The following is a 27,296-nucleotide window of genomic DNA, read 5'->3' on the forward strand; positions in this document are numbered from 1 at the left end:
CTCCCTTTACCCAGTGCGGGGCCACAGGCCTCCAGAGACGGTCTCTCCTGCACGCTTGGGCCACCTTTCCTGATGCGGAAGGGCCGGGGCCTCTTGCACCAGAGGGAAAGGGCTGTGCCCTTGGCAGAACGTGCCGTGCTGGGGTCCAACCGGGGGCCTGCGTGGGGAGGGGGAGGATCGGGAGAGGCAAACCTGTTCAGCCCTTGGCTTATCATCAGGCTGCCAGCACCTCCGTCGCCACATTTCCTCACGATGGTTAGATGTGGGGCAGAGGGAATGGCGGAGGCGCTGCCCTCTGTGCTTGGTGTGGCATCTCTGGCTCTTCCAGCTGTGCCAAAGGGACAGTGTTTTGGGTGACATTGGCTGGGCGCCGGTGTGTGTGTGGGAGGGCCCGGTGCTTTGTCAGGACCCAGACCATCTCTTGTCTGCATCTCTGACTCTCAGTAGGCCCTGAGGTAGCAGTGGCTGGAGTGCAGTGAGGGGTCAGGGCTGCCTGCCACTGGGAAAGGTCCCTCCGCGCCCTGCTTTTTGCAGACAAGGAAGGGCAGGGCCCGGGCCCGCAGGTGCCTTTCAAGGATCCCAAATGAGCGAGGGGACTGCTTTGGCCAGGGGCGTTCTGGGAAGCTCCTCAGACTGGCTTGGCTCTCAAGGAGTTTCCGTTTCCACTTTGGGGGGAGGTGGTGCTGACCCTTGGCTGCCCTTTGTGTTAAAGGGCTATGGCTGGAGACTGGACACCCCCCCCCACGCTGTTGCAGCTCTGAATCCTTCCCCAATGTCTTGTAAGCAGCCATTTCCTGGTGGTGGGGGGGGGGAGCCACTCCCTTTGACTTATCTCCAGGATGGGTGAGATTCTGTGCGATTTGAGTGGTGCTGCTGGGAGCTCTCCTCATGGCCCTGGGGCAGACAAGGACTCTTGGAATGGGGTCACAATGCAAATGGGCCATTAGCCTTTGGGAGAGCATAAGTGGCGCCCTGCGCATATTTTGTTTGTTTCTTTGTTCAGTTTCTACCCTGCCAACAAAATTTAATAACGTATATGTAATAAAACCATAAAAAATACATTGCATCTACATTAAAATTCTAAAAATACCAGTAAGTTAAGAAATATAACAAATGCAACATGCATACTTACTTGTTCCAGGGAGGGGGAGAGGCCCTGGCTCCTATTCGCAGGTGAAGAGGCTGTTCTTAAACCCTGCCCTCCCCCACTGAAATGAAGGAGGCTGGGGGATTTGCTTCAGGGCTTGACAATGGGGGTTACCTCATTATGTATTCCCAGCAATGTATTAAGAGCTTGAAAATGTTATGAAAACACCACAAAATGGTTGGAAGACGTCTTCATAGCTAAAGGGGCCAAACAAAGTGCAAACAGTATTTTTTATAATGTTTTCAAACTCTTAATACGTCCCTGGGAATACATAATGTGGTAACCCCCTTTGTCAGAAGAGGTGCTGGGGCTCAAACTGAGTGGCTGCACGCTGTGGGTGTGGCTTTCCAAGAGTGCCCCCCCCCAATTCTGTTTGAATTCTCTCTCCAGCTGTGCCGTGCAGGTCCACAGGGTTATGAACTGGGGGCAGGGGCTCTTTGTAGCAGTCCATCGTTTTCAAAATAGGTTCTGGGGCTGAACCAAACCCTGCCTGTCATTACGCACTGGAGGCAGAGTAGCCTGCCTGACCAACCTTGTCACAGCTCAGACCTCTCCAGCAGGGGAGGGCCCCTTTCCTCCATTCTTCTCTCTGAAGAAACCTGCGCTTGTGGCTGGCGTGAACGGCCCGGGCGCCGCGAGCTGCTCTCCGCTTGCTCTTTGCAGCAGAGGCGAGGAGTCCGGCCTCAGGCAGAAGCTTTGGGGAGAAAAGTGAAGCGCAGATAAGACCGCTCCCTTTGCTTGGCCAGGCCCCACCCAGCTTTTCCTAAATAAAGGACATTGCAGAGCTTGAGAAGGTGCAGAAAAGAGCAACCCAAGTGACCAGGGGGCTAGAGCAACTGCCCTAGGAGGAGCGCTTAAAACGCTTAGGGCTGTTTAGCTTGGAAAGGAGGCGGTTAAAGGGAGACATGAGAGAGGTCTGTATGGAGAGAGTAGACAAGGAGAAGCTTTTCTCCCTCTCTCATAATAGCAGAACGTGGGGTCACCTGCTGAAGCTGGAGGGTGAGAGATTCAAAACTGATAAAAGGAAGTATTTCTTCACACAACCGTTAGTAAAACGGTGGAACTCCCTGCCCCAGGATGTAGCGATGGCTGCCAACTTGGAGGACTTTTAAGACGCACCTTGGTGCTGCAGGCCGAGCAGAGAGCGCGCCAGTGCGGCACGGGGAGGGGGCGCTCTGCGTGTGCCCAGAGGCCCTCTCGCTCCGTCGGGGCGTGGCGAGAGGGGCGGGGGCTGGAGGGGGCGGGCGGGCCGCATAAAAGGCGCCGGCGCCGCACGTGGGGCAGCGAGAGGCGCCGGAGGATGTCGGCGGCTGGGGCGGCGGGCGAGGCGGCGGCGGCGGGGCCGGTGGGGCCGGTGAAGCGGCCGATGAACGCGTTCCTGGTGTGGTCGCGGGCGGCGCGGCGGCGGGTGGCGCAGGAGCACCCGCAGATGCACAACGCCGAGATCTCCAAGCGCCTCGGCGCCGCCTGGAAGCGCCTCCCCGACGCCGAGAAGCAGCCCTTCGTGGACGAGGCGAGGCGCCTCCGCGCCACCCACCTGCGCCAGCACCCCGACTACAAGTACCGGCCCCGCCGCAGGGGGCGCCCCCCCGCCCAGGTCGAGCCCCCCGCGCCCTCCGCGCCCCCCGACAACGTCGCTTGGGGCCCGCCCGCCGCGCCCTTCGCCGCCGCATGCTGCTACCAGCTGCAGCCGCCCCCGCCCTACGGCACCGGCGTCGCGCCCTACAGGTGAGCCGGGGGGGGGGGGCGGGAGGGCGGCCGGCAGCCAACTGGCTGGGAAACTTCTCCCCCCAGCCGTCGGCGGGGCTCGTGGCGGTCCGGCCAAGCCTGGCAAGCTGGTGCGCCCCGCTAACTCGCCGCCGCTGGCCCCGGCCGGGGCTCCTGCGCGGGGCGCCCTCCCCCCACATCAGTGGGGAAAAGTCGATTGCTCGCCCCCCCCCGTCCGTCCTACCTAGATGTGGACTCAGAGAGAGGAGGGAGGCGGGGATGGGGGGGCTGAAGCGGACCCCGCGCTTTGCAAGCGGGACGTAAAACTCCCGAGCTCCTGGCCGGGGGGGGGGGGGAGAGCGCGCGCAAAGAGTCCTGCTTCTTGCAGATCCGGTTTCCCTCCGTTCCTCCCCCCTTTGCAAGGGAAAGGGGGGCCCGGCCGCCCCAGAGGTGGCTGCATTGGAGTCCTGGCCCCAGGGAGGGTCCCTGGGCCCCTGCGGGGAAGTGCGCGCAACGGGGCCAGGAGGAAGGCTGGAGGTCCAGCCGGGCCCCTGGAGGAGCAGGGGAGCGGCCGCGGCTCGTGCCCGCCTCCCCCCCCCTTCCAGGGGCCCTGGGACGCCGCCCCCCGCCCAGCCGGGAATCGCGGCCCTGCCGTGCCCTGCGCGCTGGGCGGGCCCCCCTGCCGCTCCGGCTTTCTGGGCGCTTCCCCGGGAGAGACGCGCCAAGGGCGGCGCGGCCTCGCCCCCCTGGCCGGGACGCCTGGCCTTGATGGGGGGGGGGGCTCTCGGCCAGGACCTGCAGAACCAGCTGCCTCTGGAATGCGGCCCGGCCCGCCCGAAGGCCCCGGGGGGATGAGTTTTCTCTTCCCGCAGGTGTGGGGCGCAGCAGGTGCTGCTGCTCTGGCAGGCAGTGGGCTTGACTGTAGCCTTGGTGCAGCTGCAACCGGGGCCGCCCCTGGAGACTGGCCGCAGCTGCCTCGGCTCCAGAATTTTCAGAAAGATCCCCTTGAAGGCCCACTTTAGCCCCCTTTCCCAGCAAGGACAATTCTAGCAGCCGTTTCGTAATTTACAAATCTTTGCTTTGGAAAGTAACTCAGGAACATACAGCGAATGGGGCAAAAGGAGGTGCTTTGCTTGAGGAACTCACCAATACAAGATGCTCACTAGGTTTTGTTAGCGATTGACCAGATGATTTTATGGAGAGGTCCCATCCAAATTGACTATTAGCTGCGGTGTCTGAATAGGGCCTCCATGTTTAGAGGCAGCCTACCTGTGAATGGCAGCTGCTAGTGGGCAGCAGGAGGAGAACCTGGCTTGCTTGGCAGGGGGTCAGCTGAGTGAATGCCATGGGAAATGGATCAGAGGGATTGCTGGGCTCCTGTGTGAGGAGAACTGGCTTGAGACACACACCCCCTGCCTCCAGCTGCATCTGGGTTTTTAGAGTCCGCCCCTCAACCTGCGCTTGTAGTGCTTCAAGGATCCAATTGTGGAGTTCAGCTGCACCCAGAATGGGGTGCACTTTCTGCACCCAGAATGGGGTGCACTTTCAGAATGGGGAAGGGGGCTCGCGAAGAATGTGGCTGGCAAATGCACTCACTCCCCCCCCCTTGTCTCTGCAGCAGTCTACCCTGCAGCCCACCGCCTACTCCTGGACTGGCCACGACAATGGTGAAGCAACAAGAGGGGCCCCTCCTGCTCCACCCCCTGAACGACTTCCAGGAGATGCTGGCCTCTTATGGGCTGCCGAGTGGGGAGGGGGCCGAAGGGGCTGCTTCCCTACAAGGCTACATCCTCCCCCCTCATCACTACCAGCTGGGCTTCACCAACATGGCACATCTTTAATGTCGGGGAGTGAGCAGTGGACTGTAGCTGGAATCCAGCAGGGCCCCCCACGTACAAGGAGAATGGACTGGATGGAGGAAATGAAGGAAAACTGGTATATATAGTGGGGGGGGCGCTTTGGGGGTCTCTGGGCCCCGAAGAGATGATTATTTGTCTTTAATTCTTGCTTTAGAGGGTCCATGGGAACGTATTTTGTAACTTTTTAAATAAAATGTTTTCTTAAAATAAAACTTACTTGTAGAAATTGTACGCCAGCTGGTTTAATGGTAACACCCCCCTGCCCCCGTTCATTCTGCACCATGCGCTGAAAAATAAGGCCAGCTTTCCTCTCGGTACCCCCGCCCTAAAAAAAACTGTTGTGTCCACAAGAGGTGAAGCGGCTGTGGACAGATAAGAGGTGTAGGAGATTGCCCTGAGCTATGTATGTGCCCGCCCCAAAGTGCTTCTTTGCACAGGTGAGTCACTTCTTCAGGTTGGGGCAGGCCACTGCTGAGGGAAGTTTTGCTACCCTGACGCTAGCAAAAAAGATGAGGCGTTCTCTGGGGAGGGACAAACCTCTTTCCCCCCCCCCCCCAAAAAAAACATGCTGCCTCCAGCCCTGTAAAGCAGGTATTCCAGGGGGTTGCAGGGTAAGTCTTCATGTGTTTGCTTTGCCCACAGCAGAGACCTGCAGGGCCCAAAATGGACTCCCAACAAAAGCTTTGTTGGTCTGCAGCCCCCTCTGGCTGCTGCATCATGGGCCTGGAAAGGGGGCTCTCGGACCCCAGAGCTTCTGCTAGAATAAGATGCTGCCCTCTTCTGCAGCCACAAGCCTCTGCTCTGGAAATAGGGGCCCCACCCAGCGGAGCTCCCATCAGATGTATGCAGTGGCACTCCAGAGCAAAGGGGGCCCAGACCTCTTCACACACACCCTTTCTCTTCCCCTTCTCAAGCCTTTCCTCCACCCCCAGAGTAGGTGGGGACTTAGTTAAGGGTGCGAGAGCAGCACTCTTTTGAATCTTTCCTGAGCTCAGCTGGGCGCCAGCAGCTCTCCCTTCCGGGGAGGAGAGGGGCCCCTCCTCACCACAGCAGGGCTGCCTGCCTGGAGTTCCCCTCCCCCAATCACAGCTGGGATGGGCCGGCAGAGTTCGGAGGGGGTGTCTCCATCTTCAACATGGACAAGGCAACTTCAGTGAGGAACAGGGGGCAAGCAAGTTTAATAATAAAAAAGGCGTAAGAGGGCAACAGGTAGAAAAATCCCAAAGACATACTCTTCCAATGCTCAACCCCCCCTTCCAGAAACCCCTTGGCAGCCTGATGCTTCTGTGCAACCCCCGCCAAAGGAGATGGAAAATTCCACCTCCTGGCAGTGGCCCTGGCTCAACCCCCCACCCCGGACAACCCCTTCCTGGGCTGTAGGGTGCCACCTGGCCCAGCCTCCCCCACCCCCTCCTACTCCTTCTTGCGCTTGTCCACAGGAACGTTCCAGTAGTAGAGCAGCTGGGCAGTGATGATGCCGTTGCAGGCCGAGGAGACCACGTAGGTGAGGGCCATCAGAGGGTCCCCCGTCTCCTGGGAACGAAAAAGCAGAAGGGGCCAGTTCTTTCCCTAGAGTCCTTGCTGCTGCAGGGCCGCTTCAGCTCGCCCTGGATCCAGCGGCAGGGGCAGCCCCCCTCTTCAGTCCCTGGCCTGCAGCAGTGGGGCAACCAGCCAGTGAAGGGAGACGGCCGCCCGACTGCCTGGGCCCCAGCAAGCCCCCACACACATACTGGGCAGAACAGAGATGCCAGCGAATGGTTGAGATTTCATGGAGGGAGGCTTGGGGCTTGCAGGCAGCAGCAGGGCTCTTCTCTGCCCAAGAGGGCCACCCACAGACACCCTCCCTCCCGCTGGTCAAGGCTAGCCTACCTGGATGGAGGTGAAGATGCGGGCCAGGGACCCTGCAAAGAGCAAGAAGGCTGTGATGGCTGAGAGCTGCCCTGTGTGGCCATTGCGGTAGTTGGTGGCTGCCTGCAGGAGCTGTTGGGAAGAGAGGAGGCAGAATTCGTCCCTGCCTCAGCCTGCGGTCTTCAGGTCCCTCCCCCACAGGATGGATTCCGGAAACCAAATCCCACGCTGCTCAGGGGAGCCAGCCTGAGCTGGAAGAGCCAGGTCCAGACTCTTAGATCCCAAAATACACCCCAAAATAGCTGGCTGCATGCCAGAGCAGTCTTGGTAGGCAGAAAGGTACGTTGGCACATGGACCGGGCTCCAAGCAACTCGAGAGCTGCCAGCAAGATAAAACATACTATGCTGTCTCAACCGAGACCTGGCCAAGTACTGACCAGACTGGGGCCTCTTTCTATGGGCTCCTTAACCCACTTTGGCTTAAGGCAAACGGGTGTTTTTTTTTAAAGTTTCACACATCTTAAGGATAAAGTATAAAATGCTCTCCTCCCACAGTTGTGTGTGTGTAAAGTGCCGTCAAGTCGCAGCCGACTTATGGCGACCCCTTTTTGGGGTTTTCACAGCAAGAGACTAACAGGTGGTTTGCCAGTGCCTTCCTCTGCACAGCAACCCTGGCCTTCCTTGGTGGTCTCCCATCCAAATACTAACCAGGGCTGACCCTGCTTAGCTTCTGAGATCTGGAGATCAGGCTAGCCTGGGCCATCCAGGTTAATGAAGCCTTAATCTGGGGTTTACAAAACCTTCTGCAATCCTTTCATTGTTGTTGAACTTTATCCTTTAGGTGTATGAAACCTTTAAAAAATCTGAAAGCAGGTTTAGAAAGGGTCATGAGTGGGGGATCCTCACCTTCCAATATCAATCAGCTTGATGCTTAGCCGATTAGGCTTAATAAATAGAGAACTGTTATTGGGGGATAGTGAATTCGCTTTTTAAAAGCATTGTAATAAAATAACTCTTTACATGCACTTTCTATACAAGAATAATTCGCTGACTTCTCTTGAGCTTTTATTCTGGCACACGGGTCAGCCTACGAGTAAATAGCACACACAAAGAAATAACAGCACAGTGGTGGTGTGGTGTAGTGGTCAGGCTAGACCTGGGAGGAGCCAGGGTTAAAACTTCCACTCGGCCACAAAGCTTGGCAAGTGACCTTGGCCAGTCAAACTTCCTCAGTATAGCCTACCTCACAGGGATGTTATGAGCTTTAAATGGGGGAGAACCTTGCATGCCACTCTGGGAAACGTCAAGGATGGGCGGCATAAAAATATAGGATAGAGAGCACTATTTCTGAGAACAGGACAGTCGGCATTTGAAGGCAGTGCTACTGTGTAGGCCAGGGGCCCAGCCCCTCCCCCCTGACTGGAGAGGGGCTTTCAGGCTTTGGGTCTGCCTGCTGCAGCCCTCCCCCCTCCCCCCTCCCCCACCCCGTGCTAAGAAAGGCCACCAGAAGGAAAGGAGGCGGTCCTGGACAAGCAGAGGGGTACTGACCCTGCTTATGATGACAGCAGGCACGTTGGATGCCTGCAGCACTGTGACGACAGCCATGGAGCTGAGAGGAGACAGCAGGAAGGACAGGGCTCCGAAATAGAGGAGGAGGAAGGACAGACCTGTGGGAGGAAATAGAGGTGTTGCTGCTGCATGCTCCCTCCCACACAAGGGGGCTGGTGGGCCCCTCAGTCTGCTCCCAGCAGGTTGAGCCTCTCCTGGGAGCCGCAGAACTGTTGCATCATGGAAAACTGCACCATGCCCCCGCCCCGTGAGTCAACTCCCCCTCTTGGCTGGCAGTTCTCAGCACAAGGAGAGGCGGCCCCCCAGAACTTAAGCGGCTTCCCTGCCTTTCAGGGAAGAAGAGTTCCCGGCAGTCGTTTCTTTCCTTTTGTAAAAAAAGAGCAGCAAGGTTCTAGTCCCTGTGGTTACAAGACAAACTTAAAAGCCTGGAGAAAACTGGCAAAACTTCAGGCAGATGATGAGAGGGAGGGTATCTTGGCCATCTTCTGGGCATGGAGTAGGGATCACTGGGTGTGTGTGGGATAGTTGTGAATTTCGTGCATTGTGCAGGGGGTTGGACTAGATGACCCTGGTGGTCTATGATTCTACGATTCTAAATCTCAATCGAATGTGCACCCGGGACTCACTTTCCCCCTCCGCACGTTTAAGTCAAGATGCCCACTCGAAAACAGGCCCCCTCCTTCACTCACCACGTCCCGTGTGGCCCCCAAAATGTTGCACCAGGAATCCTATGGTCACAGTTTGCAGCATGAGGAAGAGAGCCTCACCCCAGGCGCTGTAGGGGAGAAAGGGGAGTAACTGTTTCAGAGCACCCAGAAGGGTTAAAACCCAAAACCCAGCCCCCCACTCACATGTTCCCCACCTGAAGCGTCTCTTCCCGAGCAGAGGCAACCAGAAGAACATGGAATTTCTTGATGGCTGCCCTTCCTAAAGACCCACCTCCCATTCCACACCCCAACAACAAAGAAAAGCTAAGCAGGTGAGGGGTGCAGCACACTGCGCCAGGGTTTCTGGTCATTGGGAAGAAGAGTTGGCTTTTATACTCCACTTTTCTCTATCTTTAAGGAGTCTGAAAGTGGCTTACAATCGCCTTCCCTTCCCCTCCCCACAACAGATACCTTGTGAGGTCGGTGGGGCTGAGGTTCCCCTCCTCCAACTTAAAGGGTTTCCACTGTGGTATGAAGACTGGCAGGCATCTTGCCTCCCCTTAGTCAGTGTGTGATTCCATCCCCCCTTCAGGATCTCCTTCTTCCCACGAGGTGGGAGGAGGCAGGCGTTCCATTCAGCTCTGCCTTCTGAGGCAGCCATTTTGGTTCTGGCTCCACCTCTCGTGCTCACCCCCCCGCTCTAAGTTCCAAAAGTGTCTGCAGGCTCAAAAAGTGTGGAGACCCCTGGGATAGATGGTGATGTCTGGAGGCAAGAGGGTGGGGAGATGCTGCAAATCAATGTCCTTTGAGCTGTGGAGACAGACACAGGAGCAGCGCCCCGAGAGGAGAGCAGACTCGATGGGCTGCTCACTCCGTCTGCAGTCCTACCCCGCGGGGGTGGGGGGAGAGAGGAGGTCTCAGACCCCACCTTACCTGAAAGGGAAGCTGCTGGCAATGCTGTAGGCCATGGTGCCGGAGAGGGCCAAGAGCTCCAGCAATATGGAGTGGAAGCTCAGCCCCTCGGCACTCCTGGCCCCCACAATCTTGAAGATCTGGGGCAGTTTCACTGCAGAACAGGGACGAAGGAGAAACAGATCAACACTAACAAACCCCTCTTCCCCACCCCCCACTTCCTTCATTGCTCCATCTATCTCCACTGCCACCCAACAGCCAGCTCAGTTCATCTGCCTCCTCAAGAAGAAGAAGAGCTGGTTTTCACGTGCCGACTTTCTCTGCCACTTAAGGGAGAATCAAACCGGCTTACCATCACCTCCCCTTCCCCTCCCCACAACAGACACCCTGTGAGGTCGGTGGGGCTGAGAGATCTCTGTGACTAGCCCAAGGTCACCCGGCGGGCTTCATGTGTAGGAGTGGGGAAACAAATCCAGTTCACCAGATTAGCCTCTGTTGCTCATGTGGAGAATCAAACCCGGTTCTCCAGATCAGAATCCACCGCTCCAAACAACCATTCTTAACCACTACACCACGCTGGCTTTCAAGAGGAGAAAGGCCCCGGGATCCTGTCCCACAGGTGGCCAGACAGTGATAGACTTTGTCCCCAAGGAGAAATGGCTTCAATTCTGTACCCTCTCCAGCCTCATAACTGAGGCCAGGTGCCTCTCAGGTCACCCACCCTCACCTCCGAGGTATGTTTTGAACTTTTGGTAGCAAAATCCTTGAACCACCAACCCTCTTTGTCAAGGATATCTTGAAAAACAGAGACCCTCCCCGCTGTTGCTGAGGGGGTCACAAGCATGTTTTCATGAATGGAATGTGGGGAGGCTGCCTCAGAGATCTGTTTGCAGCGCCCTGCAAGAGGGACACGGTCCTCGTCCCTCTCCCATGGACTCCCTCCATTCCAAGCCCAAACCCTACCACAGGGCTCCCTAATCTAACAGGGCTTTCCCGTTGCAACCCGGGGTATTCTTCCAGCAGGGAAAGTTTAGGTGCTCATACCCATTAGTGAGCCAGCAACAATTGCAAATCCCAGTCCCTTGCTGATCAGGATTTTGAGGCATGGAACTAAAAGGAATAAAAAGGAAAGGGAAAAAATATATTATTGGTTGCCATCACCATGTATCACAGGATACTGTACAACTGTTCTTGTGCGTGCGTGTGTTAAGTGCCGCCGCTTCTGACTTATGGCCCCCCAGGAATTAATGACCTCCAAGGTATCGTTAACAGCCTTGCTCAGGTCTTGCAAAATGAGGGGTATGACTTGCTTTATTGAGTGAATCTATCTCATGTTGAGTCTTTCTCTTTTTCTGCCTTCAACTTTTCCTAGCATTATTGTCTTTTCCAGTGACTCTGGTTATCTCATGTGACCAAAGTACGACAGCTTCAATTTAGTTAATTCACAGTGGGTAGCCGTGTTAGTCTGTTTGTAGTAGTCAAAAAGGGCAAGAGTCCAGTAGCCCCTTAAAGACTAACAAAAATATTTTCTGGTAGGGTATGAGCTTTCGTGAGCCACAGCTCACTTCTTCTGAAGAAGTATGCAAAAGGTCCCATTATCACACCCCAACATCCAGCAAAGGCGAGGCAGTCCGTGATTTGTTCAACCTCTGCCTGAGACCCTGGAGAGCCGCTGCCGGTCTGAGTAGACAAGACTGACTTTGATGGACCAAGTGGGGTCTGGCTCAGCAGAAGGCTGCTTCATGAGTTCAAGGTTGCTGTGCAGAGGCAGGCAATGGCAAACCACCTCTGAACGCCTCTTGCCCTGACCTGGATGGCCCAGGCTGGCCTGAGCTCATCAGATGTTGGCTGCTAAGATGACTTAGTTCAGATTAGAAGACCAGGGCTGGTCGGCAGAAACCACCCCATGCCTTGAAAACCGCATGAGGGGTCGCCACAAGCTGGCTGTAATTTGACGGCACACAATTGTTGTTGTTACGACAGAGCTGAAAGACGACTATAAACGGGTTTTTTAAAAAAGCTTCTGGATACTTCCGCCCAATTCTAACATGGTGGAAAGGGGGGGAGCGCTTCATTCCTTCCCGCCACCAACATGGCCCCCGGCCCACTTTCTTCTAGGGCGCGAAGGCGGCGAGCGTCTTTTTCCGCCCTCAGCCAAGATGGCCGCCGACTGCCCTTCGGCCCAGCCGGTGGCGTTGCCATAGCGACAGCGCTACGCTCTCCGCTCGGCCGGAGGAGGGAAGCGACTCACTGTGCAGGAGATTGAAGCGCAGGAAGAGCTCGTCGTAGCATCTTTCGGGGAGGACGTGCGGGACCACCAGGCCCTTCAGCCCCACCGACGCCATTTTGGTTCACGGAGGGACCAGAGTGGGCGAAACGCCCGCCTCCATCGCGCCACACCCCGCGCTCTCGGGCGCCGAGGCGTCCGCGCATGCCCAGAAGCCTTCCCGGAGGACGACTCCGCAGCCGGCCGCCGCTTTACCCAGTAAGTGCGCCGCCTGGTGGGGGTGCGCATGCGCGCTCTGGATAACGCGGCTTCGGACGCCTCTGGGAAGATTGCGCCTGCGCACGGAGGGCGCTCTTAGGGGAGGGCGCCTGTGCGCACGCGCAGCCTCCTCTCCACGCTGGCCCTCCTTCCCACATCTCTGCTGCTCAGTTTGGCCAAGGGGACAAGATGGCTGCCCCTTCCCAGCAGCCATCTTGGGCCCCCGGCCACAGCCAGGAGGCTCAGCTGCTGGCCACCCTCAGCCATGGCACGGTGGCCCTGTGTCTCCTCTACTACACCCGCCTGCAGCGAGGGCGGCGCTTGCGCGAAGCTGCCCGCCGGCAGCGGATTGCCCGCCACCACCGGGCCCAGGCCCGGTCACGCCAACGCTTTGCCTTGCTGTGGCTCTGCCGGATGCTGGTGCGATCCCCTGGCACGGACGGGCTTTGCCAGGAGGCGGGCGGCGGAGGGGGCGGCCTGCCATGCTTGCTACGTGAGCGGCGCTTGTGGAGCAAGGCCCGGAGCTCGGCCTTCTGGGAAACCGTGCGAGCCAAAGCGTTCAGCCCCTGGGAGTGGGTTGAGAACTTCCGCGTGGCTCCCGGCACGTTTGACTACCTCTGTGCCCAGCTGCGAAACGCCATTCAGCGCCGGGACACAAACATGCGCCGGGCCATCCCAGCCGACGTGCGCCTGGCCATGACCCTCTGGCGCCTGGGAGCCTGCACAGAGTACCGGGCTGTGGAGCAGCTCTTTGGTGTGTCACGCTCCACTGTCTGCAAGATCCTGCGTGATGTCTGCGAAGCGGTCGTGGGTATCCTGACACCGTTGTATGTGCGTCCTCCTGACCCTGCCGAAGTGGCCGCGGGGAACGGCTTTCCCTTGCCCCAGCTGGCCGGTGTCTTGGGATCCCTCCACGTGCCCATCCGGGCACCCAATGAAAACGCTGCTGGTTATTACAACCGCCACGGCTGGCATTCGGTGGTTGTGCAGGCTGCGGTTGATTCTCGTGGTTGTTTCTGGGATATCAACGTTGGCTGCCCTGGGAGGGTGATGGAGCCCCAAGTCTTGTGCACGTCTGAGCTGTATCAACGAGCCCAAGAGGGCGATCTCTTCCCAGGAGCATCCCAAGTGGTCAGGGGAGTCCAGGTCCCTGTCTACCTGCTGGGCAGCTGCTCATACCCTTTCCTCCCATGGCTCATGCGCCCCTATCGCAACGAGGTTCTGACGTCAGCCCAGCAACGCTTCAATGAGTATGCAGCCGCCGCACGGACGGTAGTCGGTGTGGCCTTTGGACGCCTGCGTGGGCGCTGGCGCTGCCTCACCAAGCGCAACGATACAGACGTCTCCTTTCTGCCAACCCTCATCGCTGCCTGCTGCACCCTCCACAACGTCTGCGAGGCTCGGGGTGACGCCTTCCAGTCAGGTTGGATGGAAGAGGAGGAAGAGCAACCGGAGGAACATCCGTTCGATGACGGTGAGGAGGAAGACGAGGAGGCAGTGGAGATCCGGGATGCGCTGGCTTCAGCATTGAGGGGCTGATAGAAAAAACTGCAGCTGCGAAGCCAGTCGAGTGATACCTTTCGACGGACTTAGGCGGCTGTAGCAGCGCGCAAGTGGCGGAAGTTTGCAGCGGCAGGAAGATAAACCTCTGTGGAATTCAAAAGCCTGCACTTCCTTCTATAAAGATAGTTTCTGAGGGTACCCATGTTGGTCTGCAGTTGAATAACAAGATTCAAATCTAGTAGCAACTTAGATTGGAACAGAGGAGAAATGCTGCCCCTAAGGGTTTCTCCTGTTCTGTAATCTAGCTCATTACATTGTGCGTTGTACCTCCGCACCCTGAGTTCCTTCTTTGCAGCACCCTTCCCACCTTCTGACTGGGCTATAAGGACTGAGATCTCTGTTCCGACTCATATCTGATGAATGGAGCTTAGACTCGAAAGTTGATACCCCGAAAATCTTGTTGGTCTCAGATCAAGGTTTCCTCTATCACACATTGTACCTAGTTTGTGATCCCAACTCCTTGAGACCAGTGCTTCCCACTGAATACCCCCCTCAAAGTATGACAGAGGAGCTGAGGGTAGAAGACAAACAGCGGGTTCCCCTAAATGTCAGGAGGACTTTGGGACAGAGGAACCTGGAGACAATATGGCTCCAGAGCTTTGAAAGTACAGAGTGCCCCAATAAAACCTTTCATCATGGGCTTCTAGTATTAGGGCAAGAGCTTGACCCACAGCCACATTTTAACTCTCTTGTTCATGGGTTGATTGGAGCCATTTTGGCTGTCAGGTTGAGCCCTGGAAACCGCCAGGGCTTCTGTGCATGCGCCAGCCCCTGCTCCAGAAGCAAAATATCTGTATTGAAAAGAGGCAACTCCCAACTGGTCCAAGTGTGGCAGCTGTTAAAGAAAAGGGGCTTTTAAAAGGCAAGCTTAAAAATATGTGTGGGCCAGGCAGGATGTGGGGCTTAGGAACTGGGGAGGGTAGACAACAGAGGTGTAGGAAGATCCCATTAATTGGGGGGTTAGGTACCTTTCATTGATCTCCCCATCCTCTCTCTTTATTCTTTATGTTTATAGATCCCCCTTTGTAATACTGGAATTATTTATTTTATAAGTTTATGTAGTGTTGTAGAGACTGAGCTGTGAGCACCCCCCCTTTCAGATCTTGTCTCTGACACAAACTCAGGCAGTGGCCTTAAGCAAACTGTTCCCTCTCTCTGGGCTTTGGCCCTTTACCTTGGTCTGCCTACCTTTCAGGGCTGTTGTAAGGATATTAAAAAAAACTGAAATGTTTGATGAAAGAGGGGCATAAAAGCTAGCTATTATTATGAATGTTATTCTGTTTATTTCTTGTTCCTTAGCTGGGGCGGGGGTAAAGAAACCCTCAAAGTGACTTACAGGAAAGAAAGAGAGCCAAAGATAATCTAATATAAAATACCGTTGAAATCCTGCACAGCTATAAACAGACAGGTGTGCTGACAACAAAAGGCAAATAACATTTTTCCAAAACCATCTCTCAAGCACTTGGGAATGAAGCAGAACAGAACAGCAGGTATCATCCGGCTACCTTGGGGAGAGGGCTTCAGCAATTTGTCCACCATCTCATCTTGCTGGGTCGTGGAAGCGTAAAATCCTGCCTGTCCCGCATGTGAACACTGACCACTTTGTTTATCCCCTTAGGAGCACTAGGCAGCTCTGTTTTGAGGCCGTCAGTGGAGGGGGTGGCGGCACACAGCAACTGGGCTGTGTAGCTGGTGGGTTTCTCTCTCTCTCTCCAAAGGCAGAGTGGAGCAGAGCCCAGGGGTGCCAGCCGGAGGGAAATGACCTCAGCAGCCACGAAGGCTTCTTGTGACTTGCTGAGAAGGAAGGAAGACCCAGGCGGAATCCTGCCCGCCGACAACTCAGCACAGCCCAACCCTGTGCACATTCACGCAGAAGCCATCCACAGTTTTGTTCAGCAGGGCTTACTCCCAGGTAAGCATGCAAAGGATTGATACTTACAACCCTGTGCATACTTACTTGGGAGTAGGCCAAGTGACCTCAGTAGGACAGAATTCTGTATGCAGCTGATCGGGGCTTTTACAGTCGTCCCTTCTCTGTCCACTAGAAGAAGTGACTCCGTTACAGCCAGATCTTGGTCATGCCTGAACTTTTGGTGGCTTTGGGTCTCCTGCAATGCTCACTATTACATGCCAGACAAACAAACAATAATCAGATAAATTTTGCTGCCTTTCTTCCTTCAGTTCTTTGAATCGCCAGCCTAAGCAACGAATACAAAATTGGAATGCATTTAGCAACTGGAGCGATCTGAGGCAAATGGGAATCCCTGATGATCTCTTAGCCCCACTGCAGGGTAGGGATACAGATCTGGTTCTTCACTGTTCCCTTGGCCAATGTGAAGTCCCTCGGATGGGCGTGTGCAGGTCAAGGCTCTTCAGAGGGTTTGGTACCCCGACTGGCTCCGCCTTCGTCCCACAGCATAAGCCACAAGCACTATGATGATGAGGAGGACAAGGACCACGACCACGATGATGACCAGGAGGGGTGAACGTCGCTGCTCTGTACAGACCTCGGCTGAAAAAGGGACACAAGTGTCAGGGAAGCGGAAGGTGGGTCGAGGGGGGCCAAATCTCCCCTCTGGCTAATGGCTGTTTTCAAAATGGCAGCTCTGGGAAAGTCTGTGCTGAGTTCTTTGTGCAGGAGGGAAAAGAGCAGCAGTCGAGCCAGTAACTGCCAGTGGAGGGGAGAGGCTGAAACCAGTGGTCAAAAGCAGGCTTCTGTGGTGGGGTTAAAGGTCAGGCTGGGAGCAGGACTTGAGGCCGTGGAGTCAGAGGTCATAGTATAGCCAATGAGATAAATGGGGAAGCTTGCAGGGAGGGGAGGGGGCATTTGTGAAGCTGGGACACGCTGAATCCGAGGGCAGAAGATCTATGCCACAAGCTTGCAGGTGGCACAAAACTGAAGGGATTTGCAAACATTCTAGCAGATGGGATGAGCGATCAGCCGGCATCAGAGCACCCTGATCGGGGTGGCCCAGGCTAGCCTGGTCTTGTCAGATCTCGGAAGCTAAGCAGGGCAGCCTTGGCTAGTACTTGGGTGGGAGACCACCAAGGAAGTCCAGGGTGGCCACAGAGGCAATGGCAAACCACCTCTGTTCGTCTGTCGCCTGGAAAACCCCGTAAGGGGTCTCCATAAGTCAGCTGTGACTTGACAGTACTTTCCACCACCACCAATCATCAGTGCAAGAGACTGCACACTAGGGGAAAAAAATCTACCACTTGAGAGTACATATAGCCTTTAAAAAAAGATGGAATGATTGTGTGGAGGGGTCTTACCTTCCCCAAATTCTCCATCTCGCAGCTCAAAGGCCTGGACACGTTCTTTCAGGACATGAAGGTGAAACTTTCCAGTGAGGAACAAAGTTCGGTTCCGGCACTGGTAACTGTGCCCAAGGGGCGCTTCAAACTCCTGCAGAGACGACGTGTCTGCTCCAAAGGTGGTCTCTGTTGAGATAAGGGGAGGACCAGAGCCACAGGGGCATTCTGGCTTATCACTTGTTCAAAGCTGAATTTCGAGTCAGTACCGGTCACTACTGGCAGGCCCCCGGGCTCTCTGCTGACCTTTTTCAGCACCCGTGGCACAGAGTGGTAAGCTGCAGTACCCTGCTTGCTGGGGGTAAAGGGAAGATGACTGGGGAAGGCACTGGCAAACCACCCCGCAAACCAGGGGTGGGGAACCTTTTTTCCGCCAAGGGCCATTTGGATATTCATAACATCATTTGTGGGCCATACAAAATTATCAACTTAAAAATTAGCCGACCAAGCCCCAAGCAGGCAGCTGCCCCAGATGACCCCCCGCCAGCGTGGGCAAGCAGGCAGGCATCCAACTGGTGGGAAAGGGTTAATACAGTTTCTGTGGCGGTCCTATCAGCTTATAGCCCCCTTATATCATTAGCTGCTGTGTGATTGAAGGGACGATGCGGCAGCCACTTTGTGGCTGGCCCCGCCTCTCGCCACAGCCATTTTGTGGCTGCGCCCACGACGCTGTATCAGAATTCCAAAGGTGCCCGCTGGCTCAAGGAAGGTCAGGGACCCGGGCGCTCGTGGGTTGGCTTTGCACTTGGGAGCCCCGTCAGCGAAGAAACTCTCCCAGTAGCTTTTACGAAACCCGTCTAGCCTAAACCCCCCAGCCCTTGGCAACAGCTGAGCTGTTTTGCCGCAGTCAGATCACTGTCTGCAGAAAGAGCTTCTTCTGGGTCTGGTTGAGGCTTTTCAACTTTTGATTCCCTTTTAATGTGCAAAGGGGCAGCAAGTGACAAAAGCCAGAATTTAGGATTCTTCCAGAATGCAAAGATCACCCCCCCAAAAAAAAGTAGACATCTAAAGAAAAAATGGAGACAGGAAAAGCCAGCATCCAAAGCGGAGCCCTCAGAAGGGGGTGGGGAGCAGTGGCTCATAGAAGAAGAAGAGGAGTTGGTTTTTATATGCCGGCTTTCTCTACCACTTAAGGCAGTCAAACCAGCTTACAATCACCTCCCTTCCCCCTCCCCACAACAGACACCCTGTGAGGTAGATGGGGCTGAGAGAACGTGACTAGCCCAAGGTCACCCAGCTGGCTTCATGTGGAGGAGTGGGGAAACAAATTCAGTTCACCAGATTAGCCTCCGCCGCTCATGTGGAGGAGTGGGGGAACCAAACCCGGTTCTCCAGATCCGAGTCCACCGCTTGTAGCCACCCACACTCAGCCCTTGGGCTGTTTTTCCTGGAGCACAAGTCAGGTGGCCGATGCTCCAGCCTGGAGGGCCGGCGCTGATAAGGAATCCCTCATCAGAGATCGAGGGCCGCCGGAAGAGCTCACGCAGGCCGGGCGTGGCCTGCTTCCTCCAGCACTGCACCCCAGTCTTCAGGCTTTTCTGTGGCCGTGGGCTTTATTTACTTCGTTCGTCGCCTACTTTGCCCATTGAGACCGCAGGCGGATTACAGAATTTTGAAAGAGAGGCGGTCTGTCGGCCTAAGACAGCCAACGAACAAGGCGTTTGGACCAGGGTTGCCGAATCTGAAGACAACGGCAACCACAAACCTCCTAGGCAAGGGATAGTGGAATTACGATGCCAGAAGACCTTGCAGTAAAAGTAAGTGGATACTTAGCCCCATCCCCTCAGGGGACTACAGTCCTAAGCCTAAAGGCCCCCTCCGGGACTGTTCTGTTCTGCTGCAGTTCTGACCGCTTCAGCGCCGCATGAGTGGCAGAGAAGCCACCCGCCTCCCTGGTGCCAGGCATTTGCCCATATCTATCAAACAGAGTTCTCACTTGCAACAAAAGGCGGGGGCACCTTCAACGCACATCCCCTCCCCCAAAAGCGCCTCACCTGTTGCTTGTAGGAACTGGTACGTCACGTTGCCCTGGACTCTACTCAGGTAGGACGTCCCTTTGGTTTCATTCTGCGGAAAAGAAATCTGGGTTTTCTTCTGTGGGATGGTTAACGTGGCATGCCAGAAATCAAGCAGTGTTATCAGCTGCCCTTCTGAAGAGAGCCATACCCTTGGGGCTGAGCAATGGAGGAGAGGCATGCATATGGGGGGCACACTGTGCTCCTCAGAGGAAATATAGTTGGGCCAGTTGCTCAAGAGGAGGAGGGAGACACTCACCAGGTCTTTCACATCACCTACTGCCTTGTCTTTTTAATTGGAGACACCGGGGATTGAACCTGGGACCTTCTGCATGCCAAGCAGATGCTCTACCACTGAGCCACAGCCCCTCCCTAAAGAAAGCCTAAAGTCAGGTCCATCAGAGTCAGTATTGTCTACTCAGACTGGCAGCAGCTTTCCAGGGTCTCAGGCATGGAAACGTCTTTCACATCACATACTGCCTGGGTTTTTTAACTGGAGATGCTGGGTGGGGAATCTGGGACCTTTTGCACGCCAAGCAGAGGCTCTTCTACTGGGTCACAGCCCTCTCCATGGGGAGTTTGGATTTTAAGAAACTGGATGCCTTCGTGGGGTGAAAGAGCGGCTTGCCCAGGCAATACTGGCCACGAGGCAGGATCGCTGATAACCTGAACCTAGGAGGCTCAGAGCCAGTATCGCTTGGGGTGGTGTGCCAGAAGCAGAGGAATGCCTGAGCCAAGGGGTGAGGTTCCAGCCTTGTCCGGCTAAGCCTAGAGACATCTAGGCTTAGCCGTGGCCGCCTGCCAAGCCCGTCTTTCCAGCCATGGACTCAGCCCATTCCAAGGCTGCCTTCAGCAAGTGAGTCAGCCAGGATTCCTTCCCTCCCCTCCAGTCAGATGAACTTCCGTGCCACCAGGCTCACTTGCCTGAGTCACCTTCAAGCTAGAATTGTTTTTTGTTGCGGAACCAATTTGTGCTTGTGGCACATGGACCTCGGGAGGCTAATGGGGGGGGGGTTAGATTTGGGTCTGTCCTGATGCAGAAAAAAGGTGGCCAGTTTAGCCAACGACCTTGTCTTGAACCTGTGCCCTCACAGTCAGCCTGGACACGCTCTGTGACGGGAGACATTTCAGGCTGGACCATGGAACTGAGTCACTCTGCGTTTTAAAAAGTCCCCAAACTCTGTGCCAAGGAAGTTTTGTTGCTGATTTGCTCGTTAAGCATCTTTGTGCAATCCCCTCATTTAGTATAATTTCTTTTGCCTGTGTGAATCACTGGCATAATGGACTCTCCTGGGAGGGGCCAGAAGCTGTGCAGGGCACCCTTCTCCGGAGCAGGACGTGCGCATCAACAGTGACAAAGAAAATGTCTCTGGAAGCGGGACATGGCCTCCGTGGCATGTCTGGTGTGGAGGAAGGCGAGAGGCAGAGAGTTCTCGTAGGCAGGAGGGCCTCCCAGTGGATGTGGTTGGCAGTAGGTTCAAGATCGACAAGTGGGAGGCACTTCAAACAGCACCATTAATTTGTGGAACTCAATGCCACAAGGTGCAGCAACGGTCATTAGCTTACGTGACCGTAAAAAGTCTATGTGATTGCTGAAGGAAACCTGCCTGTTATTTGTTGGCTTTTATTTTTTTGCGACGCGGACGTATGAAGCTGCCTTCTACTGAATCAGACCATCGGTCCATCAGAGGCTGTATTGTCTACTCAGACTCTTCAGGGTCTCCATCTGAGGTCTTTCGCATCACTTGATCCTTCAAACTGGAGATGCTGGGGATTGAACCTGGGACCTTCTGCATACCAAGCAGAAGCTCTACCCCTGAGCCACAGCCCCTTCCCAAAAACTGTACGTGAAAGGTAAGCACACGTGCATGGATCTGCCTTCTACTGAATCAGACCATCAGTCTATTAAAGTCAGTATTGTCTACTCTGACTGGCAGCAGCTCTACAGAGTTTCTTGGCTCTTTTTAACTAGAGACACCAGGGATTGAACCTGGGACCTTCTGCATGCAAAGTAGAGGCTCTTCCACCAAGCCACAGTCCCTCTCCTCAATATACTTTGAGTCTTTGCGAGAAAGCTGGAGTATAAATGCAATAAGTGAAGAAACATGAGCAAACGTTGGGAGGCGGTGCCGAGGGCCAGGCAGGAGGTGGTCTTCGTGCTCTTCTAGAGACACCAGGAGCAGAAGCGCGGCCACTCACAGTCCAGTCGATGGCCGGAGGTGAAGCCAAGCCGTCCCTGACCATGAACAAGTGCTGACAACCTGGCTACAGTGGAGTGCTTCCTCTGCTACCACCCCCCTCAGCTGCTTCCTGTGCCCCTTGATCCCTGTTCCTGTCCCCTTGGGCACCTTTTTGAAGACGAAGATGAGGAAACCCTCCGGGAAACGCAGCTCGAGGGTGGCGACCTTGATGGAGCAGGCCCCCGATGCATTGGTGTGGTTCGGCTGCACCGCAAACGTGCCCCAGAGCTGGCGGAGAAAGAGAGGTGGTCAGAGCCAACCCGGACGCCACGCTTGGCACCCCTGCAACAGTCAGCCCCCGTTTCAAACACGAAAGGCAGCTCTTGCTTCCCCCCCCTGTTCTAGCCCATGCAGGGCCGGTTCCAGATTTTGGGGGTCCTAGGCAGAGAGGGCCCAGGGACCCCTCGACTCTCCTGCCTACCGTTAGCCTCCCCCAGCATCTCCCTTCTTGCCCACCGCCTTCCTCTGCCTGCAAGCCCTCCCACACGCCCTTTCTCTGATGGTACCACTGCTCTACACACCCTTCCCCAGTGATGCTGGGCAATGTGTGTGCCAGGGAGAATGGGTGATAGAGTCCCAAGCGGCTGGGCGGGGGGAGGGGAGGCACATGGGCAAGTGGTCAGTGGCAGGGGGCCCTGGCAGCTGCCCCACCTCAGCATATGCTGACCCCGGCCCGGAGCCCATGACACCCCAGCCTCAGAGCCCAGCCCCCCTCCCACCACATCTCTCCGTGTCTGCCAGACCAGTTACTCTTTGTCCAGAGAGGGAACCCTGGCGTCCGGCCTCCCAGCATTCCTTGCCTGACCCCTAGCTGCCCCTCCTCCCAGCAGAGTGAGGTTTCTGTGTCTGGAGGCACTTAGAATCATGGAGCTGGAAGGGACCACCAGGCTCTCCACTCATTTGATCCCCCTCCTGAGCCGCCAAGAGCGCTGAGGTCCAGCCTCTCCTGCTAAGCCAGCCCACAGCTCAGCCACGTAGCCCCTCCCTTGCCCCCCCATGCTTACCAGGTGCTTCGCCTTGCTGGTGTACTGTACTTGGACCTGGAGCCCCGCTTCCAACCGTAGGCAGGGGACGGACCCATTCCTGACCACGTACTTGCCCACGGCCACAAGGGGTGTGTCTGTGGGCCGCGGGACCGTGGTGGCGATGGCGGGAGGCGTGGTGTGATTGGTGGGGTGGTGGGGCGTGGTGCGATTGGTGGGACTGGCTGTGGTGTGATTGGTTGGAGCAATGGTGTGAAATGGAGTGGTATGATTGGTGGGGTGGGGTGTCGTGTGGTTGGCCGGAACCGTGGTGTGATTGGTTGGAGCAATGGTGTGGAATGGAGTGGTATGCTTGGTGGGGTGGGGTGTTGTGTGGTTGGCCGGAACCGTGGTGTGGTTGGTTGCATGTGTCGTGGTCTTCAGGTGGTGGGTGGTGGTGGAAGGGGTCGTCGTCTTGGTGAAGGAGGGCACCAGGGTGGCTGCTTTTTTCCTGCGGGGGCAACTTGGGTCTGGTGGTTCTGTGCCAGAGCATAGCGAGGCACCGGGGGGACCCGTCCTCTGCGGTGCGGCTTCATCCTGAGCAGAAGCCCACGCTGGAAGGAGACCGACAGAGAGGCTAGTCAGCAGGCCTGCGAGCCCCCAACTGGCCTTGGCCCCCAGCCACAGAATGGGCCAAGCCCATAGCAAAAGGGCCCTGGGTCAACAGGTCCTGCCCTTGGGGTGGTAGAAGCCTTGTTGGCCCCATCTCTCTTCTACCACTGCTTTGATTCAAGTCTGCTGGACTTGATGGTCTGACCCAGCAGGGTTTTTCCTATGTTCTCCTTAAGCCCAGTATCCCCTGAGAGGCCAACCCAATTTCCAGGGCCTGGGGCTTTCAAGAGTCAAAGCTCCCTTCCTCAGATACAGGAGGCAGGAGATTCAGGACGGACAAAGGGAAATGCTTCTTTACACAGCGAGTTATCAGAATGTGGAATCTGCTGCGAGAGGATGTAGTGACGGCCACAAGGAGAGGCAGTTTTAAAAGGGGATTGGACAGATTCATGGCAGAGAAAGAGGTCTATCAGTCGCTACTAGCCACAGTGACTAAAACAAACCTCCATTTTAGAATCATAGAGTTGGAAGGGACCACCAGAGTCATCTAGTCCAACCTCCTGCAACCCCCAAGTCCGATGAGGAAAGGTTGAAGGAGCTGGGGATGTTTAGCCTGGAGAGGAGAAGGCTGAGAGGGGATAAGATAACCATCTTCAAGTACTTGAAGGGCTGTCATGTAGAGGAGGGTGCCGAGTTGTTTTCTGTTGCCCAAGAAGGTCGGACCAGAACCATTGGGTTGAAATTAAATCAAAAGAGTTTCCGTCTAGACTTTAGGAAGAAGTTTCTAACTGTTAGAGCGGTTCCTCAATGGAACAGGCTTCCTCGAGAGGTGGTGAGCTCTCCTTCCCTGGAGGTTTTTAAGCAGAGGCTAGATGGCCATCTGTCAGCGATGTTGATTCTATGACTTTGGGCAGATCATGAGAGGGAGGGCATCTTGGCCATCTTCTGGGCATGGAGTAGGGGTCACTGGGTGTGTGTGGGGGAGGTAGTTGTGAATTTCCTGCATTGTCCAGGGGGTTGGACTAGATGACCCTGGTGGTCCCAAGGAAGCAGGAAAAGAGGAGAGGCTCGGGGAGGGGGGCTTTCAAAAAAGCGGAAATAGTGGGGGAGTAAATGGGGAGTGAAAATTGGAGGGAGGAACATTAATAATTTGAGATATGCTGATGACACTACATTATTGGCAGAAAATAGTGAAGATTTGAAACGACTACTGCTGAAAGTTAAAAGAGAAAGTGCCAAAGCAGCTGAACATCAAGAAAACAAAAGTAATGACTACAGGAGAATTACACAACTTTAAGGTTGACAATGAGGAAATTGAAATTGTTGAAGACTTTCTATTCCTTGGCTCCACCATCTACCAAAAGGGAGACTGCAGCCAAGAAATCAGAAGGAGATTGAGACTGGGAAGGGCAGCCATGAAGGAGCTAGAAAAGATTTTGAAGTGTAAGGATGTGTCACTGGCCACCAAGACTAGATTAATTCATGCCATTGTATTCCCTATTACTATGTATGGGTGTGAAAGCTGGACAGTGAAGAAAGCTGATAGGAAGAAAATAGATTCCTTTGAAACGTGGTGTTGGAGGAGAGTGTTACGGATTCCGTGGACTGCTACAAAAACAAATCAGTGGGTTATAGATCAAATCAAGCCTGAACTGACCCTAGAAGCTAAAATGACTAAACTGAGGCTGTCGTATTTTGGTCACGTCATGAGACGACAAGAGTCACTGGGAAAGACAGTCAGGCTAGGAAAAGTTGAGGGCAGCAGGAAAAGAGGAAGACCCGACAAGAGATAGATTGACTCAATAAAGGAAGCCACAGCCCTCAGTTTGCAAGACCTGAGCAAGGCTGTCAAAGATAGGACATTTTGGAGGACTTTCATTCATAGGGTTGCCATGAGTCGGAAGCGACTTGAGGGCACTTAACACACACACACACACAAATGGGGGTAAATGAGATGCCTCCTGCAAGTCCTTCTGGGTTCCTATTTGTAGTAAATCAAGTTCCACTCCCTTTTCATGTGCGGCTGTTGCAGTCAGACCACCCACCCTTCCAAGCCCAATCAAAGGGGGATAAAAATCTCAAATCCAACCCACCTGCCAGGAGGCAGCTGCCCACAAGCCATAGGGACAGCCACGCAGCAAATTTCGGCTGGTTCATCTCTTCGGGGCTGCCTCTTCCTCGCCTCTCTGCCTGGAAGCCTCTGCTCTCCTCTGCCTCGTGTGTTCAGGGGTTCTTGAATTAGGGAAGGAAATGCAGCTCTCTGGCCTGACTAGCAAGTGACTCAGTGAGATGCAGCGTTGCCCAACACAGGCAGCCACGGGACCTGGGCAGGGCGGGACTGGCTTCGTGGGGACCTGCTGACAGGGCATTGTTTAGGGCAAATTGGGCAGTGGGCAGGATGTTGGCACTGATGGGAACCGATGACCCCTGGCTGATTACGGGGATCTGAAACTTTAAAAAGCCTTTCAAACAGTTGGGCAGAGAAAGCCATGTGCGGCAGGTGGCACGCATGTTGGCTGGTGCAAAGGAAGGCGCGGAGTCTCCCTGACCTGAGAGACACTGTCCTTCAGTGTTCCTCCTCTGAAGATGCCTGCCACAGCTGCTGGCGAAACGTCAGGAAAGAAAATACCAAGACCACGGTCACACAGCCCGGATAACCTACAAGAACCAATGAACTCTGACCGTGAAAGCCTTCAACAATATTTTCCCTGCCCTTGTTTAAAGCAGTTCTCTGGCCATGAGGGGCCCTTGCCCAGGGCGCCCCAAGCTAGCAGTGGGAAAGCAACTGTTTGGGGGGTGGGGTGGGGGGCATGTCTCACAGAGGGACCAGTGGCTGGTGAGTCAGCAGCTTCTCCTTCCTCATCTCTGACCACAGGAGGAGGATCTGAGCCTCATGTGACGGGAAGAAGCACCAAGGCAGACTTCTTGCTGAAAGGGTGGAGGGGGGGCGGGGAGGGGGGTGCACCTGCAGCAGACTAGACTGAGTGGGGGCTGCTCAGACGGCACGGCCTGAAAATAATCTCTGCCCCCAGAAGGGTAGCAGATCAGGAAGGAGGGGAAGCCACCACTCGCTCCACACACCGTTATTATTTTGCAGTGTGGAGAGGGACAGAGTCCCCTTTAAGGCCCTCCAGCAAGGGTCATGACTAGGTGGGGAAGGGAGCTGAGGTGAGCCCCTCATCCCACGGGCCCTCCATCTACCTCCAATTCATCTCTTGCAGGGTCTCCAGCACAGAGTTTGCCTACAATCCTTTGCCTGTTGAGGTTGTCACCTGGGGTACCTGCTTGCAAAGCAGCAGCAAAGAGCCCCCTCCTATCAAGGAGCCCCCCCCCCCGCCAGGTTCACCCATCCCATCTAGTCTCCTTTGCCCAGCAGCAAGTCTCTGCCCTAGAATCTGCCTGGGAAGTGAACTTAGGACCTTCCGTAGAGTTTCAGCCTGGGGGTGGGGGTGGTGTGGCTCCCACCTTCTCTGAACCCAGATTTCAGACCCTCAGGGCCTATCTTGTCTCATCCGCCTGGCAGCAGCTCTCCAGGGTCTCTGGCAAAGAAAGGCCAATCGCAGAACCTGCCTTAGACTCCTGAACCCGTGGTTGTGCAAAACGCCATCAGGTCACAGATGACTTATGGCAACCCCATAAGGCTTTCACGGCAGGAGTCACTCAGAGGTGGTTTGCCACGGCCTTCCTCTGATTAGCAACTCTGGACTTCCTTGGTCGTCTCCCATCCAAGTGCCAACCCAGCTTAGCCTTTTTGAGATCGGACCAGCCTGGGCCATCCAGGCCAGGAAACCGGACATGTCAGTAATTGAGTTCCGCTTCTGACACCAACCCTGGCCCTTGAGATGCCTCCTGCAAGTCCTTCTGGGTTCCTATTTGTAGTAAATCCCAGCTGAGTCGTTGTCTATGATTTTCAGCAACCAGCACCTGAAGGCTTGGGAAATGTGGTTCTCCAGTAAGAGGGGGCCAAGCCTTCAGCATCATTATAAGAAGCTGCCCCCCTTCCCCAGTGGAGCGTAAGCACAAGGCTGTCAGCCACTAAATTCCATCCTTTTCCAGTATTTTGTAGAGGCCTGCCAACCCAGAAGAGGACAAGGATTATTCCCGTCCCAGTGGCAGGTGTTTGCCCAAAGAGAATCTAGAATACCTGGGTTCCCTGGAGAGCCAGGTGGTGTGGTGGTTAGGAGTGGCAGACTCTAATCTGGTGAACTGGGGTTGATTCCCCACTACTCCTCCACATGAGTGACAGATGCTAATCTGGCGAACCAGGCTGGTTTCCCCACTCCTCCACATGAAACCAGCTGGGTGACCTTGCGCACGTCACAGCTCTTAAGAGCTCTCAGTCCCACCTACCTCACAAGGTGCCTGTTGTGGGGAGGGGAAGGGGATTGAGAGACACTTGGGCATAAAAACCAACTCCT

General features: G+C 55.3%; 3 protein-coding genes across 3 annotated transcripts; 1 reads left to right on the top strand and 2 right to left on the bottom strand.

Moving 5' to 3' along the window:
- Positions 1-6,126: 6,126 nt before the first annotated feature.
- MPDU1 (mannose-P-dolichol utilization defect 1) lies at positions 6,127-12,332 on the bottom strand. The gene is given in 8 exon segments (XM_056863609.1): positions 6,127-6,246; positions 6,583-6,693; positions 8,110-8,228; positions 8,820-8,905; positions 9,711-9,843; positions 10,734-10,799; positions 11,941-12,236; positions 12,319-12,332. Coding segments are annotated over 8 exon segments (945 nt in total).
- A 31-nt stretch (positions 12,333-12,363) lies between these two features.
- On the top strand, positions 12,364-13,713 carry LOC130489815 (putative nuclease HARBI1). The gene has a single exon (XM_056863610.1). The coding sequence runs from the start codon at positions 12,364-12,366 to the stop codon at positions 13,711-13,713; it is 1,350 nt and encodes a 449-aa protein (XP_056719588.1).
- Positions 13,714-16,109: 2,396 nt separating this feature from the next.
- Positions 16,110-25,035, bottom strand: CD68 (CD68 molecule). The gene is made up of 6 exons (XM_056863611.1): positions 24,972-25,035; positions 22,309-22,916; positions 21,413-21,532; positions 19,044-19,116; positions 17,011-17,178; positions 16,110-16,249 (listed from the first exon to the last, which is right to left on the bottom strand). The coding sequence occupies exons 1-6, from the start codon at positions 25,033-25,035 to the stop codon at positions 16,110-16,112; spliced, it is 1,173 nt and encodes a 390-aa protein (XP_056719589.1).
- Between the last annotated feature and the right edge of the window lie 2,261 nt (positions 25,036-27,296).

The sequence above is a fragment of the Euleptes europaea genome, chromosome 18, assembly GCF_029931775.1.
Source record: "Euleptes europaea isolate rEulEur1 chromosome 18, rEulEur1.hap1, whole genome shotgun sequence".
In the NCBI taxonomy this organism is placed as follows: Eukaryota; Metazoa; Chordata; class Lepidosauria; order Squamata; family Sphaerodactylidae; genus Euleptes; species Euleptes europaea.